This window comes from Chaetodon trifascialis, chromosome 17, assembly GCF_039877785.1.
Source record: "Chaetodon trifascialis isolate fChaTrf1 chromosome 17, fChaTrf1.hap1, whole genome shotgun sequence".
NCBI classification, from domain to species: Eukaryota; Metazoa; Chordata; class Actinopteri; order Chaetodontiformes; family Chaetodontidae; genus Chaetodon; species Chaetodon trifascialis.
Window position 1 is genome coordinate 12,980,391 of NC_092072.1, and position 21,930 is coordinate 13,002,320.

General features: G+C 42.1%; 1 protein-coding gene across 2 annotated transcripts; it reads right to left on the bottom strand.

Moving 5' to 3' along the window:
• Positions 1-161: 161 nt before the first annotated feature.
• c17h18orf21 (chromosome 17 C18orf21 homolog) lies at positions 162-20,476 on the bottom strand. 2 transcript variants are annotated; one of them, XM_070984865.1, is made up of 5 exons: positions 20,141-20,476; positions 15,001-15,023; positions 13,953-14,173; positions 1,581-1,774; positions 162-1,343 (listed from the first exon to the last, which is right to left on the bottom strand). In XM_070984865.1, the coding sequence occupies exons 1-5, from the start codon at positions 20,233-20,235 to the stop codon at positions 1,181-1,183; spliced, it is 696 nt and encodes a 231-aa protein (XP_070840966.1). In that variant the 5' UTR covers positions 20,236-20,476; the 3' UTR covers positions 162-1,180. The 2 variants fall into 2 exon arrangements, with proteins under 2 accessions (XP_070840966.1, XP_070840967.1); XM_070984866.1 differs by having other exon boundaries at positions 163-1,343; positions 13,953-14,170; positions 20,141-20,442.
• Between the last annotated feature and the right edge of the window lie 1,454 nt (positions 20,477-21,930).

Sequence of the window (21,930 nt, forward strand, 5' to 3'; positions counted from 1 at the left end):
CCTTAAAATTTTCTTAGTAAATGGCGCTGGATTAATGGCATATTTTACATCCATATCTGCACAGCCCCAGACATAAAATATGCAAAAATAAAGCTGCAGTATAAGACATTTTCTACCACTCCTATGATGTTCTCAGAGAGTAAGAATAAACATCCCAGTTTCACAGACTGAAAAGGTTTTAATTCAGGTGCAGGTGGAATACAAATGTGAGGTATTTCAGGATTTAAACACACACTGTACATTGAATAGTTAAAGGAAAACAGGTAAGGAATCAGGCAGTACAAAATGCAGCAGATATATCTAAACTCCTGCTCTTAACAAAAAGATGAAAAGAGTAACCTTACAAAAACACATTGCCAAAGAAAATATTAAACGAAAATGTAAAGTCTTGACAATAATGATTGTCAATAAGGTTTTAGGCAGTGTGCCTATTCAATGTAAACAGCAACTGATGAGTCCCATTGTAGACGATAATTATAAATATCTTCATTGGTGACTGCGCACAGTTTCAAAATCTGTTGTATGTACATACTACAATGCAACAGTGGCAACAACATGTATACATTTTTCAATCTCTCATATTTAGCCAATGCCATAGCAAATTAGTTCACACAGATGCATCTCCCCACTGGAGAGGGCTAATAAAAGTTTTAACATCAGGTAATACGAATACTTAAAATAAAACAATTTTATATGTGTTTACCATATAAATGTATACTTGTAACTTTAGAAAAAAAAATCCAAAATGGATACACGTATTGGCATGTAAACCAGCTTGTCATGCCATAAACGCCCCCACAGAACAAAGTTGGGCTTGCCCATTTGATAAGTACTGCCATTCCACTTAAAATAGCATCCCCAATTTAGGAGATCATAAGAGGCGTGCCCTAAATTAGACAGAAGAAGCGCTCTCCTCTGACTGGCTCAGCAGAAGATGCTGTAACCCTGAATAATAGTTGAAATAGCCAGCCCAGTGCTCCCAGTGCATTCAGGATACCAGGAGCACCATTCCAACAGCACAACAATAGCCGAGTTGGTGGGCAAACTATAACCTCCCAAACTGGCTCGGAAACCAAAGTTACTTCCTCAAGTTCCCCCTTAACCTTAGGTGTAAACAGGTTACAACATGGTCTAACCCCTTTAAGAGTATACATAAAGACATGGTGCATTTGGGAGATACTCAAAGTGAGGAGAGAAAATCTTTCAAGCCCCCCTTCTTGCTGCCCTGGGTGTCCTCTCGCATGAGTATCTTGCTGAGACGCTGTACGACCCAATTCTTAGGTTTCGAGGTGGACTTGGAGGAAGATGAGCTTGAGCCTGAAATGTTGGAGGAGGTGGAGGACCTGGAGGGAAAGAGAGAGTGAGCTGTTGGTCGGCAGGAAATGTTCAAAGGGTGCTGTCAACAAGTATATGATCGGTTAAGCATGAACACCAACGTGTACTACGCCTACAGCTAGCTGCACTTCTCTTAATGCTGAATAAATAGAAATGCAATAGTTCAAATGCTAACATGCCTGACACATAATCCTCTAAATATTAGCTCAGGGGATATTAATACCAGCTACCTTAAAATAACTTACCTAGGAGTATGAACAGGAGTCTTGTCTTTGCCAGGAGTCTTGGGGGTACTCATGTTGGCTCTGTTGGTGGACTGTGGGGTCTTGTGTTTGCCAGCACTCCCCGGTGTGCTGTGGGTCTTAGCGAGGGTCGTTATGAAGTCCCTGTTCATTCCTTTGTGTCTGGATGTCGTGTTGCAAGTGTGGCAGGTGGCCATCTGGGATAAGAAGAGGAAAGGAACACATTCATTAATATTGTATGCCCTGCATCTATATTCCTCTCATACATAACAAGGTTTGGAGGTGAAGGCATACAAGGTATCCCCACAGGAATATCTTTTTCAAAATCCTGCAGGCTTTCTAAAAGGTCCTTGAAACGACTGTTATATAATACCAATCTATCTATGAACTCATGTAAATCTGAGTGAGAGAGGGGGAAGTTTTTTTCATTTCAGTCATTTTCTATCAAACCCAGTACAGGCACAGCTGTCTGAGTTTCTCTGAGACACACACTCGTTTGTTGTGCCTCAGTCTGGACACCGACTGCAGTGACAGAAAGACTCCAGGGACACAGAGAGCAGGACTAGCTGTGGCTGTGGCAGTGCTCATATGCCCTCTGTGATGCAGGCCAGCCCCAAAGCCTCACAGATGTCAGACACATCGATTGCCATGTCACAGCTGCGAACGGTTCACAATGGGGTCCAGGAAGCAAATTCATGGCAGGAGATGATTCACTCAACAGCTGAGAGTCTTGCCATTGGCCCTGCCAAACATCCCAGAGATTACCTTACCTTTGAATGTTTGCACAGATATGAAAATAACTGGATTAGTTAAAGCAGGATGAGAAACACTGATTTAGCCTATGGCAGGGCAAGGTGGGGCTGTTGCCATGCAGTTTAACCTATTCAGGGTGTGGGTGCTATAAGAACCATCGGCCATTAAACTCTATGAACCTTTTTCAATAACAATTGCTTCAGCCGAGTTCACTACACCTCATGTGAGAAATTATAAGCAAAAACCATAAGCATGGCACAGATTACCCAAGACCCTACGTAAGGCAAAGCAAAGAGTTACGAGAGCCTACAGATCCTCGTGATTGAGGGCAACAATTGGCATCCTGGTCTCCTGCCTACTGCTGTCTCGTGTCCTAATAAAAAAGGTACAGTGTATGTAATGAGACTGTGACCGGAACATGTCTGCCACAGGGTGCATGTAACGTGTTGTGAAATCATCAGTAATCAATCAATAAGAAACTGCTATGGTAATACATATTCAGCTACTGACCAATTTTCACAACTGAAACACCACCATCAGATCAAGTGACGGGAACAATTCAGAGAAAATCACATCATCCCAGTGATAAGCTGAGTCGTTTGTTACTTTGTTTTCTGAACTAATCTTAAACCAACTCGAGGATGGAATAAAACTCTTGAACAGGAGAGCCAGTTACGCTTTCCTCACAGAGAATACTTTCCTCACTGTAGGAAATGCAGCATAAAGCGTTAAAAGTTACGCAGTGTCAACTGAGGACTCTTCTTCAACATTCCTCCCCAGCCTTCAGTAAGTTGTATCCCATTAATGACACAAGACATCCAGAGCTGCACAAGGTTAAAACTGGTTAGAACAGACCACCACTGCAGAGGTCAGCAAGTCTGAGCCGAGGTGTCGACAGCCCTGAATGCTGATGAGATGGAAAACTCACCGACACGAAGGTAGCCATTTCAGATTCTGACAGGTGTCTGCTGGAGAGTTGGGTTTCGAAGCACCAGGAGTACAGAGTTCCTCTTTCTTTCTACGTGAGCTTATGTGAAGTGTTTACTACATGAGTCTGCATGTCCAGCTTTATACAAAGCAAGCCCAGCAACTCGCCCACCCATCTTTGCATAGGGGTGTGGCTCAAAGGAGGACTGACCAATGCACTGTCAAAAGGGTCGACTAATCTGTGGGACAGCCGGCACTCTGCTGCTACTGCTGCTTTGTCAGTGGTGACACTTCGATCCAAACTGGACTATTCTAGACACATCCTTTAATTCACAATACAGAATAAAAAGTCTGGACTTCATCTAAGCATGTCCAAACACAGAGAGGTAGCGGTGAAGGATATTGTTAGAATACAGGAGGATAAAAATTCTTCACATTGTGTCTGTATGCAAAATCATTGGCTAAATTATTCCAGTTTGTGAATAAAACGTGCTTGTTAAATCCAGTAAGGCCAAAGTCAAAGATCAAGACAATGAATTAAAAGCTGTGGGACAATATTATGTAAACCATTGCAAGTGATTTCCTCATGTAATAAAGGTGTAGTTTACTTAAGAGGTCATCAAAAACACAGGCCAGCGTGCAGATTTCACCTTCAACACTGCCTATAAAGGAAAACTCCCAGTTCAGCAAAACAATTGAATTGACCATGAAAAAAAAGTAGTTTTTGCTCAGTAATTGTCACAGCAAGGTGTTCCACAGTCTACGCATTAAATCACCCACTCTACGGACAAGGCATGCACATTAGGTTTTTTTTTCCTGTGTGGTTCCTGAGTTATCACGATCATGTAAGTGGTATAAAACCAATTTCTTTTTAACTCCTAAATAGGCAAGCCTCTATTTCAGCAAATGAAGCTTCACATTGAAAGACATTCAACAGTAAAAGCCTTTTCATCAAACTGATTATCTATCCTGAACTTGAAATAAACAGTGCTGTTCTAAAGTTAGCAAAGCTCAAACCAATTATGATTGCAATCGTTATATAAAAAGAAGTCGTAACAACTCAAAGCAGCTATGCTGATGATGCAGATAAAGCTGGAGCACAGTGCTTTTAATGCACTAAGGATGATTGTGCAGCTGTTCAAATGTATCAGGAGTGCCGTCTTGAAGGCTTTTCTTTGTACCTTCAGACAAAAAAAGCACTAATTACAAAGACATGGCAAAGGATGAGCATACTGTCACCTTTAATTCTGGTTATATAGAGGACTTTCAGAGTAACAGAAAAAAGTGATGGCCTATTGTGGGTAGAGTGGCACTTCAGGAGGACAGTGACAGTTGACTGACAGAGAGACATGGAACCACTATATCAAAGTTACATGCAAGTCATTTTCTACATATTACAGATATATATTTTTTATATTGTTGTATAGCTGTAGTACAAATAAAAATATCTGGACTGAGAATTGCCTCCTCCTTCTGTTTATATCCATCTAGCCATCTCATATCATATTGTCTTATATTCCACAACCTGGCTTTGATTTATTGTTATTTAGAAACCTTTCCATCATCACCTGCTGCCTGTTATTTCCTGCTGCAATTACCCAATTTCCTCGTGTAGATCATCAAAGTTTCATCTTATCAAATATAAACAGGAAACTGGTGGCAAGTACTCAAACAAACGCTATTTGTTCCTCACCTATGATGTTGCTGTAACACATACTGTAAGTGATCAGGGCTGTGGACATTTAGGTGACAGCCTAGATTTTACTACTTTGAGAAAAAACAAACAAACAAAAAAAACCCCGCAATCGCGAGACGTGTGTGTGTGTGTGTGTGTGTGTGTGGCCCATAGTGGAGTGGATCAAACACAGACAGACAGCTGGGCTGCAGATGAATGTTTACAACTATGGTGACCTCATGCTGTTTATCCTCTTGTCCTCTAGTTACCACTAGTGGCCCCACTATCATCAGCTAGCCTGCACTGAAGCACTGATATGACAGGCTCTAAGAATAGAAACCTTCACCCAGTGAAGGTGTATGTGTGTGTCCATGTGCACATAAAAACCATAGCGGACAGAATTGTCAGACTAGGATGTCAACAAAGGGATACTTTGGTTGCTGCATGATAACCTGAAATGAAACCCCACCCATCACGTGTACTCGTCTAACTTCTAATCCTTTGACATGTAGTGTATGCACTTGGAGGGACACACGTGAACCGGTGCCACAGAGAGATTTGATTTCCTCATCTTGGGCTGTTGATCTTGGCAGGAGACAGACCTAAACAGTGGCCAGTCAAGCATATGGCAGGGGTGACATGTTGGAGCTTCAGGGTTGGAAGAGGACAAACAACTGCATATACACAGCTGGGGGAATATTAAGGACAATTATTTCTTGCAGGAAGTTGAATTTCTATTAGGAAAATCTAGGTTCACCATATTATCCGGGAAAAAAGCAGGACTTGTGATTACAATATTAACCTGGCATCCAGAGATACAAGAAACTCTGCATGTGCACAGGGTAGCACCCTGTGGACATGCAGTACATACAATATATTTTCACACTGGGTCAGCCTTGACCTTTCCTCCAACTGCCATCCAAACAAAAAGACGAGGCCTGTGTTTTACATGAAACGCGAACCGACACAGACAGCCACAGTCACAGACAACCTTGATGAACCCTGATCCCATCCACATATGGCATGCTTGTTTAGCTCTAGCAATCATGCACTGCGCATGGAATATCAGCATCTGCTGTACATCCTCTAAATCCTAAAAAAAGACAGCGTGCATTCATGTATACCTCGCTGACAGCCAGCCTGAATGGCTTAAATCTCCTTCATGCAATTATGAAGACAGAATAAACCGATCTGCTAATTATCATGGTGTCTGTGCGGTGAAGGGTTTAAAGGCAGCTGAGGCTTGCCATCGTGCCAACAAATTACCAGCAACCCTTATCCTTTCTGAGCTTTCACCTTTAAGACATGCATCTTATGTAAGTGTACATGAGTGAACAGGGATCACAGTATGATGTTTAAATGAGCAAATGAGTTAGGCGCAACTCATAATTGTGGCAACTCTGTGTGAGATTCTGCAGCTTTGTGTCGTGCAGCTGAAGCTGTGCCCAGTTGACCAAGTGTAATTCAATACTGTGGCAAATGAGAAGAGGGGGGTCCATGAGTTAAACACTTCTGAAGTTCCCTGCATTGGCTCTGAGAAAAATGGCATGTGGAATAACGAAATGACGCACAAACACATACAGACCTACATAAATCAGCTCTGCAGATGGACTCTTTTTTTCTATTAATAGCCCCTGCTCCATAAATACCTCCCTTCCTGTCTTTCCCTCTACTGCCAGAGGTCAGCTTGTGTTGATTAATTTGACCTAGGCAGTACGATACCACCCCAGAGGGGGAAGAGGAGTAGAGTAGCAAAGTGAGTGACAGAATTAGGTGCGGTTAAGAGCCTCTGAACTGAATATATGCTTGAAAAAAGTTTCTAAGTGCTAAATGTTGATTGTGCGACAGAGTTTTCAAAATATCTGAGTGTGCATGCAATCAAAAGCACAAATATCCCTGTGCAATGTGTGTGAAAGTCATTTGAGAACGCATCAATACGACACAATAAAGCCCAGAGCAGATGAGCAGTTGGGGGATCAATATGAGGCCGGCTGTGATGGTGCAGGCAGCCACTTAGTCACACTGTCTGGAGGCAGGCTGCCCAGCAAACACACAGAGACACCCGATCTGAATGCAGATCTGCTGCACACTGCCATTAAAAAAAAAAAAATCATGTTTCTTTCTGTTGGCAATGAGGTCACATTTTTTTCCTGCATCACACCAGCAGGTCTGCGTCAAAGCAAACCAGAGCAAAGGTATCAACATAGGAAATGATTTATCCCATAGTCATCAACAAGTAGGATTTATTCATCTATATAGATTATATAAAACAATACGTTATTCATGTTGCTTTGGTTTATTTGTTTCGGTAAATTATATATGAGTCGCTGAATGCTGAATGAACATCTGGAACCCATTAAATCAGCAGTATCTCACTGTGAGAAAGGCTTGATAAGACTCTTCAGACGGAACATAAAAAACAAGAGATAAACTGAGAACCAAATGGCTCTTGAAATACCACAGATATTATCTGTGGAAGCTTTATCCGGAGAACGCTGTCATGGTCTGGTTTAAATCTAGAAACGCACCCCTGCTTAATGGCCTAATGTATTTTGCATTTATAACTAAACATAATGTTTCCATTGATAACTAGAATTAACGCCTCGTAGTTGTATGCATTCACTATCCAGTCAAGTTGCAGTTTCCATTTAAAAAATATACAACACAGTAAAAAAATTGCACAAGATATAATGGATGTCAGCATTATTAGCATAAATAACAGAAGCACAAAAAAAACTAGTAGGTTTGTGATGTTGAAATGGGAAACAGCATCAACACAGTGCTACATTAAATGATGCTGCAGTTAAACAGTCTATTTGTATGATGCAACATGTCTGATTCCAGTGAATAATTTCCATTGAGAAACATGCTGTCTATCCTTTTCCTGAGGAATGCAGAGATTTATAGAGTGCTGCATCACATGGTGCAACGACAGTCACCTGAAGCTCAATATGAGCAGACTACAATGCTTCAAATATGAATGTTGCTGCAAAAAAGTTACTAATTGTGAAACATGGATGCTTCACACACATCCTCAACCCGGCAACACAGATTATCTACACAATCAGCACAGTTTCAAGTTCCAACTGAGTATCTGAACAAATGTGAAATATGCTCGCAATCTGACCTTCTGGTCCTGGCTTATGGTGCTGAATAACGGCCAGAAAAATGTTTTGGCAGAACATTATGATGTCGCAGTGAAGCTGACCTTTGACCTTTTGAAATAAAATGTCATCACTTCATCGTTTCATCCTGTGAGATATTTTTGTCATGATGAAAACATGAATTCTTGAGTTATGGCCAAAAATGTGTTTTGTGAGGTTTGTGAGTGAATTCTAATGACTTCATCTTTGAGTCCAAGTGAGCTTCTGCCTGGTGTTCTTGAGATATCACATTCACAAGAACAGGAAGTACAAACGTACAGACAAACAGAGTGCTTTCAGCCCTGGCGGGTGCCAGTGTGGAGGTAAATTAAGAGTACGGGCGCTGTGAACAGTCACAGCTCTGCGTAATGACAGCTGTTCTGGAGCTGTTTGGGAATCTCACCAGCACAACATAATCAGTAGAACTGCACTTTCCTGTTCTTCTCGTTGACATTTCTAAGGAGAGGTTCAGCTGGCACAAGTATCTATATGCAAAGAGCTGTTTAAGGGTGTTTCTACATCCACTTACGGTTAACTGTAGGAGTGGAAATGAGGCTGGTGCACCCAGTTCCACAATAATTCCGATTTATACAACAGACCAAGGGGTACGTAAAGAGTGTGTGTGCACAGCGGCATCTTTGTCCGTGTGTGCAGTTTTAGTTGTGAATCTACACACACAGTTTTATGCATCTGACCCCTTTATTCACCAACTGTGTTTCAGGGTGCTGCTGCTCTGAGTGCAGATGGAGTTTTGGGGTTAGAAATAAACATCACAAAGTAGAGACAGATCTGGATTTACAGCTCCTCTGTGGCCATTTTAAGAGGTAATTAATGTGCACACATACCAACAGAATCGATTACAAAAGCAATATACCATAAACGCCGGTGAGACAGGATCCAAAAACTGAGCAGTGATGGCTTCCAAACCTTGACATCCGGGCCAACTTAAGTCTTGGCAGGGATTGCCAAGTTCCAGAGTAGACTTTTAATAGCGGTGAGGAAACGAAATGAAGAGAGGCACAGAGGCTAACTGAGAGATGACATGCTGTTATGGTGCCGCATCAGGTTCTGTATGAGGGGTTTATCCTGCTTGTGAGCTGGGCTACAACCATGATGACAGCGGAGAGGAGGTTTTCTGAGGATGTCAGTCATTAACTCAGCTGACATTGACCTGCCATCACTGCTGCTTCTACTGTACGTGTGTGTGTGTGTGTGTGTGTGTGTGTGTTAACATGCTTAAAATACTTCAGTACACACTCTGCTAAATCCCTAGACACGTGAGACATGAGTGAGTGTTTTACATTTCCCAGCAAGTCTCTTTTTGTATCTAAAAAGCTCAAGGCCACCGCCACTGTTACTACTGCAGATTCCCTCCTGGCCTTTCTCTTCCCCAACACACCGCCCCCGCTTGTCATCCCGTCACTCGCTGCACACCCTTGAGGTGTCAAAACCCTCTGTGAAGCTTTTCTTGTTCCCAGAGAGCAAACAGACAAAGCACCAGCCAGACATCGCTGTCTACTGTTTCCAGTCATCTATTCAAGAGGCACATTCTCCAGTGACATTACTCCAATGAAGATGAATATGACAGTGGGATGTGGTGAAGAGATGGCCATGAATGGAAGGAGGAGAGAGGAAAGCTGGGGATAATGCAGGGGGGCAGGTGGCGGTCAGGGAGATGAGGTGAGGTGAGGTGAAAGGCGAGAGAAAAAGAAGGGGAGGGATTGAAGAGTGCAAGAAAAACAGAAGAATATGGGATGAAATGTGGTCAGTGAGGTCAAGAAGAAGCGGAGACATAAATTACAAAGGGAGGCTGGACTCAGGAGCAAACAGCTCTTCTGGGAAAGAGAAGGATTTTTCGACCACTTATGTTCTGCCGCTCTGTTTTTTCAGGGCTGGTTAATCTTTTGTTCTATGAGCAAGTGTTGTTTTCAGAGTGAAACAAGTGTTTTCAGAGTAATGCAAATGTTGTTTTCAGGGTAAAACAAGTGTTGTTTTCAGAGAATGGCATTGTGATTCTGTAAACATGTCTATCTACTTGTCTTGGAATAAAGAGTCATTCTAGCGGTGAACTTCCAGGTAGAACCATTTCTTATTTTCCTAGTAAGCAACTGTTTAGACACTTGGAATAAATTCATCCCCCAAAACAACACAAGTGTATACGGCCAGGAAGAGCCTGAACATAACATGTTTTTGTCTTGTAATAAGCACCTCTGCTGGGAAGTGGAAGCAGAAGAAAGAAGGCGGAGGCGAATGTGCTATCCTTCGCTCCATTTAGGGTGTCTGCCTCTGTTGTGGGGCAACAATCCAACTTATTTCCATATCCTTTGCTAGATAACCTGCACAGCATGCATAAACATACCTGATTTATAACACCTCTACGACACAACTTCACAGAGCTGAGGAAAGCATATCAGCCATGGCATCCACCTCGAGGGCGGCACATATATACATCCTAAAGGAAGAGCAATATGGTATGAAATGAAGGAGATTTACACCCTAGAGTATAAATACCGCCACACCACCCGTGCCTGTGAGCGTGACTGTGCATCTATTGGTCACGTGTTTCCGCCGTCTGATGTTTTTATGCTTATATTTTTGTAAAGACGGGCACATATTTCCTTAAGTTCATTGCATATTTACTGTAGATACAGCATAGAAAGTGACAAATATTAGAGTAGTAAGCAGGATGCATATTGTTTGGAGGACTAAGCACGGTGTCTCACAAAAGGTGGAAAGACTTTATGAATGCAATGTGGCCTGGAGGAACTACTTAAACTAACAATTTGCTCTTCAAAGTGTCTCACAACACCTCTCATCCAGAGAAAGATCCCAGAATTGTTTTGACACTTAAAAGAGCACTGAGACATAAGCAAACACCGACACCTGCGTCTGCAAATGCTCACAACTTTTTTTTGTATAAACGTTTGCGCACAAACAGGCACGAATGTGACAAATTTATATAACAGCATGCTTTGATTATTTCTCCAATAAATCCTCCACGTCTTCCTGTGGCTCTAACATAACCAGCTATAAGAACAGCAGATTATTGTGTACACAGCCATAACGCTCAATGTCAGCACACTGAAACGCAGCAAATGAAGGGTACATGGTCACTGCGACACTTTATATCAGGAAGTTTGTGAAGTTTGTTTTGCGTAGGATTAAAAATCAACAGCGGCATCTTCTGAAAATGCCAACTGGCACAAGTTTAGCATCCAAAGTGGATGCTAATCTCTTTATTCAGGCTCTCATGCTGAGCCCTTCTCCCTGTCAGGGTCGTTGTGCTCTGTTCATCAGCATGGAGCCTGGGAGGCAGAAAAAAAAGGAAAGCAGTCTAAATTCCTCCTCTTATCTCACCGCTCCACCACTCTGCATTTTAAGAGTATCGCCTCACTATCACCCCTCTGCCAAGCGCAGGTGGATGCCGTCTCGCATACATGGCTTGACTTGTTGCCCCTAGAACCTCCAGTATATGACGGTCGAGTGACCGTGAAAACAGGGTAAAAATACCTTGTAGGACATATTCAGAGTGTATTGGTTTACAAGGAAGTCACATGATGAACTAGCATCAAAATTTCCCAACGTGACCAAAACACTGTTGACAAATGAGTAAGAGGAGAGGTGCACAGTCATAGCTGAGGTGTCTTTAAGAGAGGCCTTCAGGGTACAACACATAACATACAGCAGACATGTTTGACTAGTGTTGATGTATCGGCTATGAGTTACACAGCAGATCTGCACAGGTTTAACTTTACGGACCTTAACTCAAGGAGTGCGTTGTACCAGTTATTTATAAATCCATCACCAGGTTTTCTTGTAAAGTCCTTCCCATGATCTTAGAAGCTACTGGCTATTTATAAACTTGGAAATTTAGTGAATCATATTTCATCATTTAGATGTAATGAATGTCTTAGCTAGCAAGTGACTTCAGTAACATGTAAACACCTGAAGCACGGTCCAATCAAAATCAGTCAACGATATAAATAGAAGTCATGTGCAGTTACAACTGCGATTCCAAAAAAGTTGGTGTGGTGCAGTGCAACCCACTGTAATTTAGTAAATCTACAGTGATGTTGTAACTAGGCTGGGTGTAAACTTGCTAGTGCAACTGGTTGAAGTGTTAACTTCCATGGATCAAGAGGTTATAGCAGCTATTAGCTGGATGTTTTTGACACGGTTTTCTCCTAAAAGTCTTTGTGACGTGAACCACACGGTATTATGCTCTATGTTAAACAATTCAGTGATGGTAACATTTCTGCTGTTAGATTTCCAAATCAAATCATGTTTCAGCTTTGATGCTGTTTCTGACGCAGTGCACAGTTCATTGCATCAGTCTTACTCTTAAGACTGTAGCTACATTCTTAAATTATAGGACAATTTAGGCTATGTGTAAAAAGGTTATTTACATTTGGTTAAGTATTTAATTAACTGTGTGTGAATTCGCTATCGATCTCTTAGACGTAAAACGGTCTTCTTCAAGTAAATATTCTATGAAATCTCTTTCTACAGATGGCCTCCCTATCAGACCCTGGATCTGACCTTCATCACAGTCCTCAGAAGTAGAACAGGAAGGGGCACCGGGCCACTGCTGCATACAAAATGATGTTACAAGATGACAACTTCTTCTCCTGCAGTCCATCATCTGACTTCCTGTTCACCTCTCTTATCTGCCTTCCACCCTCTTGCTTTTTTATCTCCCTTTCTGTTTCAGTCCCCTGTGTTATTCTCCACATCTCTCACTACTTTTTTTTATTCCTGCTCCCTCTCTCCATCTCTGCCTTCCTCTTTGGCCTCAGTGTCAACAGATATATAGTAGAGAGTGGGTTCAGAGTGCCTAGCGCAGCGAATACATGCATACGAAATGAACCCAACCAGACTTTAATAAGACAGCAGCATTCCCACTAGTGTCGTGTCAGATCATCAGAGGGGTTCTTCAGTGGTTCTCTCCTGTCAGTTTTCTCTGTTGGCTGGTGGGGGGTGGGGGGCTATTGCCACAAGCTCCACCACCACCTCATCTAAATGGGCTTATCAATAGAGTGCGGGCTGCTGACCAAAATAAGCTTTCCATTTTGTCACTGCCTGGTACCGTCCATTAAGAGGATAGACCATAAGGACCACTATAACAATTTAGGGGGCAGTGGGAGAGTGTTGACCAAGCACTATCTGGCAGCATTAGCTCTGACAGTTGAGCTTAATGGGACCTCTGTAAAGACTGCGATAAGTGGAGGACCATAATGAAACCAGGAACTGTGGAATGAATACAAATGACTTCATTCATCTAAACAGCAACAACTGGAAACAATGCATTAAGAGACAATGTAGGACCTGTTAAGTTATAACAAATAATGATGTGATATATTTTTGATCATCACTGAGTTTTGTCATAGATCAGAGGTCAGCGTCATCTAAGTGAACATAATGCACAAAAATCATCTGAGGTCATTTAGAAACACATTACAGTTTCCAGCAGGTGTTATTCCAAGTACCAATATCAGTATGTGCCTCTAAAATCCAACATAAGTCAGGCTATAACTAGAATTACCGCCTAGTGGTTGTGTATCTCCGCCAACCCTTCAAGTCACAACTTAAGGTAATGGTGATCTTGACCTTAGACGACCAAGTGAACGTTAGGGTGCCAAATTTGAAGAAACTCCCTGAAGGTGTTCCTGAGACATCTCATTTACATAGTGCCTCCAGCCACAGATGCATAAAAACCACTACACCACCCTGCTGTCCATACCTTCCCTTATTTCAACACCATTATAGCTGAGGACAAATTCAGGCATATGCCCCTGGTGTTTTTCTGCAAGGACAGTATGCTGCAGTGCGTACAATATGTAACCAGGTCTGTGGGGTTGTAGTGTTTTGTCTTCTCACCAGTACAGAGGAGGACTTTTGGAAGCAGTGCAGCAGATTTTTCTGCAGCAGGCTGAGTCGTTTGCCCCTGGCCTTCCTGCGCAGGACACTCTGAACACGTGCTGAAGGACGCCGCTTGGGCCGCAGCCGCATCCGGTGGTTGTCAGGCTGCAGCCACTGATAACAGTGAGGACAGACCGAGGTGCTCTGCAGCAGACAGGAGAATTTCTCCTTTCGTCCTCCTGAGAAGAAGCCAAACAAAACCAAAACCATCAACAAATATTCTTGTGTGCAGTCATGAATATTTCCTTTCCACACAATAATACTCAGAATTTCTAGCTAACTGAAGTGGGGGAAGTGTACAAGAGGGTAAGAATGAAAAGCCTGTTGATGGATTTCTATCCCTCTAAGATCTGATTTTAAGCAAGGAGGCAAAGACCTATATGTTTAAGGTAGGTCGTAGAAAGATCAATGTTGGGATCATGGTTTTAACAGCTACATACAGATTCTCAGTTGATACAAAGCTCATCACTAAAACATCCAATATTTCTATGTTCACAGAAAAACAATGCACATTCCAACATATTTGTCATTGCCAAACAACGTTTTCATTATGATGTTTGTTCTCTCTACAGCTAGACTTCATAAGTTCATGTCAAATTATTAATTTTCTCCAAATCAGGCTCTGAACAAGCACCATGTCACCCTCTCTGGGACCAGCCCTCATGTTATTTGGAGGAGAAAGCCTGAACAGCCGTACTAAATGGCATCGCTACCTACTGATGTGGTTTTGGCTGGCATGGACCTGTGTGTGTGTGCACGCGCAATTGTGTGTGTTTGATCCCACCAGGCAGGCTGCTTCAGACAGCTGGCTGACTCAAGTGTGTTTGGCTGAGGGTTTAGAGAGGTTTATCAGTCTTGACAAGCTGGTGACAAGGTCCTACGTATTACTGCATTCTGCTCTTTGCGGTTATTCTACACTCCAGAGCATCACTGACGCACACATGAAATGAAAACAAAAGAATTGTAAATAAAGAGTCTTCAAGGATGTGCGGGCTTGTTGTCTTACCTTTAGACTTCACATGAGACTGCCTGAGGAACAAAAAGAGGAGACAAAGTCAGACATGTTAAACGATCAGTTAATCAAGTAACTGAGGTTAATATTAAAAACCATCAGCGGAAAATGATTATGAAGCAAAACTTTACTAAATTCAGCTTCTCTTAAAAAGATTTTTGGTATCCTAAAATTTTATGAAAACCATTCACGAGTAATTCAACATATTCATTTATTTCAATGCCCTTTGCATTAGAGCAGCTCTTTCCACAATGGAGCAATGTAATAAATTATGAGGTTAATTGATAAGGAAAGAGTATTTGGACTCATTTTGTTCGGCAGTATTTTCATTTTAATTCATTCACAGAAAGAAACTGGCAGTTGACAATTCTGCTAAAACACATTCATGCAAATAAACCCATTACAAAATGGAAACACCAATTTGGAAATTATGTGCAGTGGAAAACAAACACACAACTGGAAAAGCAAAAAGGTCTTTTTCCAAACAATATAGGGCAACACTCCAAGCTATTTCAATGGTCTGCCCCCCCCCCACCCCCCAGGGCTTCCTCCATGACCACTACGCTGCCACCAATGTTGGAACGCTTGCAATGAGATATTTGTGCAAACATTTTGACTAAGCCACTGCTAAGCCCAACTAAAATTAGCCCAAGGCTTAAATCGATGAAGGGAAATTTCCTGTCCGGCTGCACGTGTGGCGAGGAGTGGCAGGAACGGAGGCTGTTGATGGAGAGAAGTAGGGGGTGGTGTCAACTTTAATCTGGAGTTGACCTGCTGGCTGCTGCTGTGGTGTCTGGCGGCAGCAGTTTGTTGACGCTCTCCACTTACATTCTCAAAGCCCCCATACGTGAGATGTTGCATTATATTGCTGAATAATGTTTGATGCATCTGGATGAATGGCAGGGGGGAGAAAGATTACCAATCCATCTGCCATCACTCATGCCACATTCTGACTCACTGTCCCTTGATCCCCGGCAATTTAATAATCAGCAACTGCATTAGACTGTCAGATTATGTGGAAGACGTGTCAGAAAATACTGGAAATGATGAAAAGCTGTTCGAGGCCGACATGGTGGAATGTGACTCTGCAGAGGGCTGATTATGATTCACGGGCCTTGAACATTTCCCGAAACGTTTTGCTGGTTGTTCAGAAATCCTCTTTCATCATTCTTATCTGATCTAAAATGCAGCTTTTGAAAGTTAGCAGATTTTGAATACATTTCCTCAGAGGTGGTTGCGCCACTATAGTGATAATCAATGATCATTAGGTGCACTTGACACCGGTGACAAATACATTCTGACTGCATAAAATGACACATTCTTCACTGCTTTGCTGTAACGGAAAAGAAAAATCTCTCACAAAGCTATGAACAGACCACTGATGACTCAAGTGTAGAGAAGCCGGATTCTTGGTTTATGCTCCCCGCTGCTCCCCTAACTCTGAAACTGTACACCGCAAAGTCCTCTTTCACAGCCCTAATCTTATTAACATACTTGTCATGCATCTCCTTTTAAGTACACGCTAAGATGTGGTGATGAACACTGAAGATATGGGCCCTACATATGAACTGCTGACAACTGAGAGATGCAGAGATACACAGCCACAGAAGATGCAAAATTGTGGTTTGTGTGTGTGTGTGTGGGGGGGGTATCATGTGGTGCCTATAATGTAATAATGTAATTAGAAACAGAAGCGATGGCTGAAATGAAAAGCACTGTGAATTAATATTTTATTGCTACCATCAGGGAAAAGAGTGCAACTCTGAAAAACCTTCACTGATGTTTTTCAGCTCAGATATTTAGGCCTTGACAACAAGAATATTTTTAAAACGAATATCATGCCCTTCCCCTGTCCCTGTCCACACGTGCTTCGTTTTACAAAATATCTCCATACACATGGGAAAACAATTCCAAACGCCCAACAAGTGGCTGGGCCAGTAGGTGGTGAGAAGCACTGTCAAGAACATACCAAACCGTTATAACCCTAACCATAAAGCTATGTTGGCCCATCAGGAGCCTGAAAAAGTTACTATCGGTAGTCTATCTGCAACTAGAGGTTCAACCCCATAATGGTGAAGGCCTTCTTTACAGCAACCAAAGGAGATAACGGCCCACGCTCTGATGTCACAAGCCAAAACCTCTGTTTTCCCTGTCTACACGCGCAGCACTGCAGAGTTTCTAAATATCTTCAACCCAGGAGTTTTCCAAAAGCTCCATTTTCACCGACCTAAAACTAGGTTGATGTGAGGACGAAAGGCCAAAACACACAGAAAAAAAGCTGCATTTTAAAAATAGCCATGTGCGTGTGGATTAGGCATCAGACACAAGCACGCTGACAGTGCCATGTCACACACAGCACCACTGCGCCTATGTACAGCCAGCGCCACTATAACGGCTTGCAAAGCATAGCAATTTGAAAACGACACCATTTTCTGACATTTTATACAATGATTAACCAATGAATTCAGTGAAAAAACACCAGCTGATATTGGATTGTCACTGACATACTGGTATTAGCATAGACTCTATGCTGCTCTCTATGAAGATAAACAAATCCAGCATCTAATGCAGAACAAAAGCAGTGGGTGTTTAAAAACAGAGTCACTGTGACATTGTTTGTCCAGCAGACATCCTGCATATTTTGGTTATCACAACAGTCAGTCAGGCTTCGGTTACCAGATACACGACTATGATGATGAACTTACTGGAAAACAGCTCCACTTGTCTGGAAACGTGATTAAGTGACGTCAGTTTACACACATGGACAAAAATACACATGAAACAGGCTGTCACGTTCACTAAATACACTCCTCGAGAACCCTCCCATACACACACAAAACAAACTACGGGTGTTCGACTGAAATAATCCCATGATGGCCTTTACCAAAAGTCAATGCAGATCATTTTTTACTGAAACAAAGGGCAAAACTAACACTTAAAACCGACTGTAACCCTGATGCACACATACACACAAACACCTTCAGTCATCATCAGCCTGACAGAAGGTGAAGACAGCGGCAGAAGGCAGTAACACTATCTCCAACAAATGTGTGGTAGAGTGTATGAGTACTGACAAGCACCCGTGAAACAAACACTCCAGTGACGCATGACCGAAACCATAACTGGGGAAAGCAAAGACACTGGAAACTCCCAGTAGAGAACAGAGAGAGACAGTTGTGGTTCATTAGGATTAAAAACACTGTCAACAGACACTGACCGCGCATGCCAGCCATTTGTGTGGATGCTGATAAATACATTTTAATTTCTCCTCAGTTAACTGACCAACTGTGTGTCCAAGACCCTGATCTGAAACATTAATCCTTAATAGTATTATCCCTCCAAGTATGCCTTCCATATTATCATCCTGGCAGAAGATCAAAGTCAGCAGTCAATTAGCTCATCACACTTGGAGTACATTTTGGCTGCGGCTGCTAATTGTGTTTTTTCTGCCAGACACTTTGGCATGAAACCAGTCAGGTCTTATAGCCAGTGGTCCAAACACTCAGATTCATGTCTATCCTGCTGGACAGCTGGTCATAGTTAAATGTGGTCAAAATGTTCTCTACAACACCAGCTCATCATAGCCAGGGAATCTGGGGAACTGATCAGTGTCTTAAAGCAGAAGTGGGCTCACACACACATCCGTAAAACAACCCTGATTTGGGGTTTCACTATTAAAACCTCTGTTTTTGTTTCCATGCGTGGCTCTGCCCACAAATTTCCTGGCTCAGGTGAAAGTGAAAACAAGACAGAGGATACAAGGACATGGCTGGAGCCCAACTCAAACACGACGCACAAGAGTCTTTTACGAATGTACTTTTACACACTTTAAATGCATTAATATCCATATAAACTGTGATAAAGACACAGAGAGCAGTATACCTGTAAGTGTGCAGGGCCGCATGCACATACACACACACAATCTCTTCCTTACACACAGACCCAGCCATACACACAGGCTAAGGCTTAAGAGGATTTCTCCTGAAATTACTTTTGGCTTTCACTTTCCACACAATAAGGCAATCACCACAGTGCGGGATATGCCATAAGAAAAAAATGGAATAAATTCTCATTTTGGCAAAAGAAAGAAAACTGACGCAGTGAACTTTAAATGATGAAGCAAATTAGACACTGGCATTAATTACTATTGTGCTTTATTCTAATAGGAATTAAAATAATTGAAGACAGGAGGCTAATTAGAAAAAGACAGTTGGTACGTTGGGAGAGACTCAGTACTCTGCATGGGTCCCTTTGACAACAATGCAAAGGACAGAAGAGATGCGCTTACAGGCTGTCTGTCTGGCTCTCCTACACCATGATTACACAGATTGTTTTCTTCCTGTTGCTCTCACTTTTATTCTTATTGGTAAGGTGCTGTGACCTCAACAATTTAATCATCTTCCCTCTGAAGCTGCGTAAGACTGAGTGACAGTACAGCTAAACTGAATTCATCAGTTGCTCGCTCACATGCTGCACAACTTGCCCAGCACCACAGCACATGGGCAGCCACTGGACACACACCCATCTTCAACACTTTCAAATAAAACAACGATATCTCGATTGTGGCAAAAGTTAATTGGAAGCAAGGTCTTTTTCTATAAAACGTAGCACTAGATATCAAATAAACCTGTTACTGAACCATTAAAAGCTCTGTTAGCATCATTAGTATTTGTTAAATATTTTGTAATATGTATAGTATAAAAGTTACTGACTGGGCCATGAACACTTGTGCTTTGTTCCGGTGGATTTCTCATGTACTGCACGTCACTAGAGACGTTTCCAGTAATTTCTGCCAAGTTAACATTTTGTTTTATGTTTGTTACTTAAAACTAAGTACAGATGTTAAGTCATTATTTTCCACTGCCTCTTTGAACGAGCATCTACGAAATGAAATAACACTAATTGACTAGTGGAAGCATTTAGACACCACTCTGGGAATTATCTAATGCCAGGAAATAAAGATGTTACCAGCCTCTACCAGTTTCCAGCACACTGGCAGGAAGTTTACCGTTAATACTGGTCGAGCTTCTCCACCTAGCGCCGGCACGCTGCTATTACAACAATAAAAGGACAAAGTAAAGACTGGGCAGTAAGAGTGACATTCGTGTTGGATTAAAAAAAAAAGGTTTCTTACAGGAGGAACCGTGATAGCTCCGGACACGTGTCTTTATACAGTACAGAGGCGTCTAACAGAAAGTTGGCTTGTGCTTCTTCGGGAGGAGTCTTCATTTCCACACGAGCTACTGGTGCGACTCCTCAAAACCGGTTTTCAACTGCAATTCCGTGTTAAAACTTCTTCCGAAAAACGTGTGAGCGGTAATTTAGGTGGAAAATTATGTTAAAAGGCGTTCGCATACACGCCGCTTAACCTGTGGCGGCCAGTAAGTGTTAAAAAGGTATTAGTTTTAATCTTCATAAAGCTAACGCTGGGTTGCAACTAGACAGCAACCACGTTGGGTCGCGAGATTCTGACGTCGTTTGCGGTGCATTATGGGAGGCTGAGTTTATCAGAGGCACTGCGGAGCGACTGTACGGTTCAGTAGCTTGCTGGTATTCATTGTAAACCATCATTCTCGCCTATTTGGTAGTTTGTCCTTAAGAATAGACTAAAATAACATAAAATAGTAGCAGTATGATATAAATGGTCACTGTCTAAATAGAAACTATGAAAGTAAATGCGTAGACATATTCCTTCACGTTGAAAATGTAGCCGACTTAAAATGAACTTTTAAATGGCTTGTTTACGGTAATCGGAAATAGATTACTAACAGTCTCAGTCTGCAGCCAACACTTGTGATAATTACTCAGACACTGATGTTACCCGAAGCCAAAGTTAAATACACCAACTCGTGACTGCATTTCTGAGATATCCACAAATGTCAAGGTATTAATTTAGCGCAACCGACTCTACTGAACTGATATCCTTTGATGTCATCACTCCTCAGATCTTATTGGACAGTAAGAATTCGCCTACCAATGTTAGACGACAGTGGGGTATGTTGACATCATTATTGCTGTATCCTGCGCTTATCAGAGCACTAACAATCGAGGTTTCTTGGGTCCAAGAACACATTAACCTATGCATCCGGCAAGGGCTCGAGGTATCGCCTGAGTCTATCAAACTCCTGCAGTGTCCGGTGACGTTATTGCATCTAATTGAAAGGGGAATTCTGCTTGGAGAAACAGAGCTACAATGTCAAATTGGATATTATGAAGCAGCGGCAGCAGCAGGGAGGAAGAGCCTCCTGAGAGCGCAACGATGGGTAGGCTATCCTCTGGGGTACGGACATCAAAAGAAGCAACCCGGTCAGACACACGCCCGGTGGAACAGAGACGGGCGATGACAAGACAGAAGTTATAAAGAGGGTTTTGTCGGCACAAGAGGAGATCTCATTCTGCGCTAGCGACAATACAGCTCCCGCTCTGCTCGTCTCCAAGGACTGGTCGCCGGAGCGGTGCGTTTTACGCACATCTTGTCCTGGAATAACCACCCTGACTAACGGTATGTTCGTCGCTTTCATTTCTGACTAAAGCTGCAGATTAATCAAAGGCAGACAATTGAACATTATTACAGTCTTTTGTAATTTATCATAGTCCCAGGTGAACCTGAGTTAAAATAAAAAGCCTCTGGGGCAATCCTTTCAGTGGATAAGTGGTCATTTTCATCCTATTATATTCTTATTATGTTCCTTTTGAATCTCTGGTGCACTAAAGTAGAATATGGGGTATATAGGGCATTAGAATTAACCAATGCAAACAGTGCAGTATTCCCCTTGTACTCAGAGTTTATGATTTCATGCTTATTTGCATCCTCTATGGTTTAATTAAAATGAATATTTTCATATAGGCTAACATTATTCTGCTGTGGAGCCTCTAGTCGTCTAAAATATTGTTATTTACAGCTTATACCTCTTTCTTTGCAAT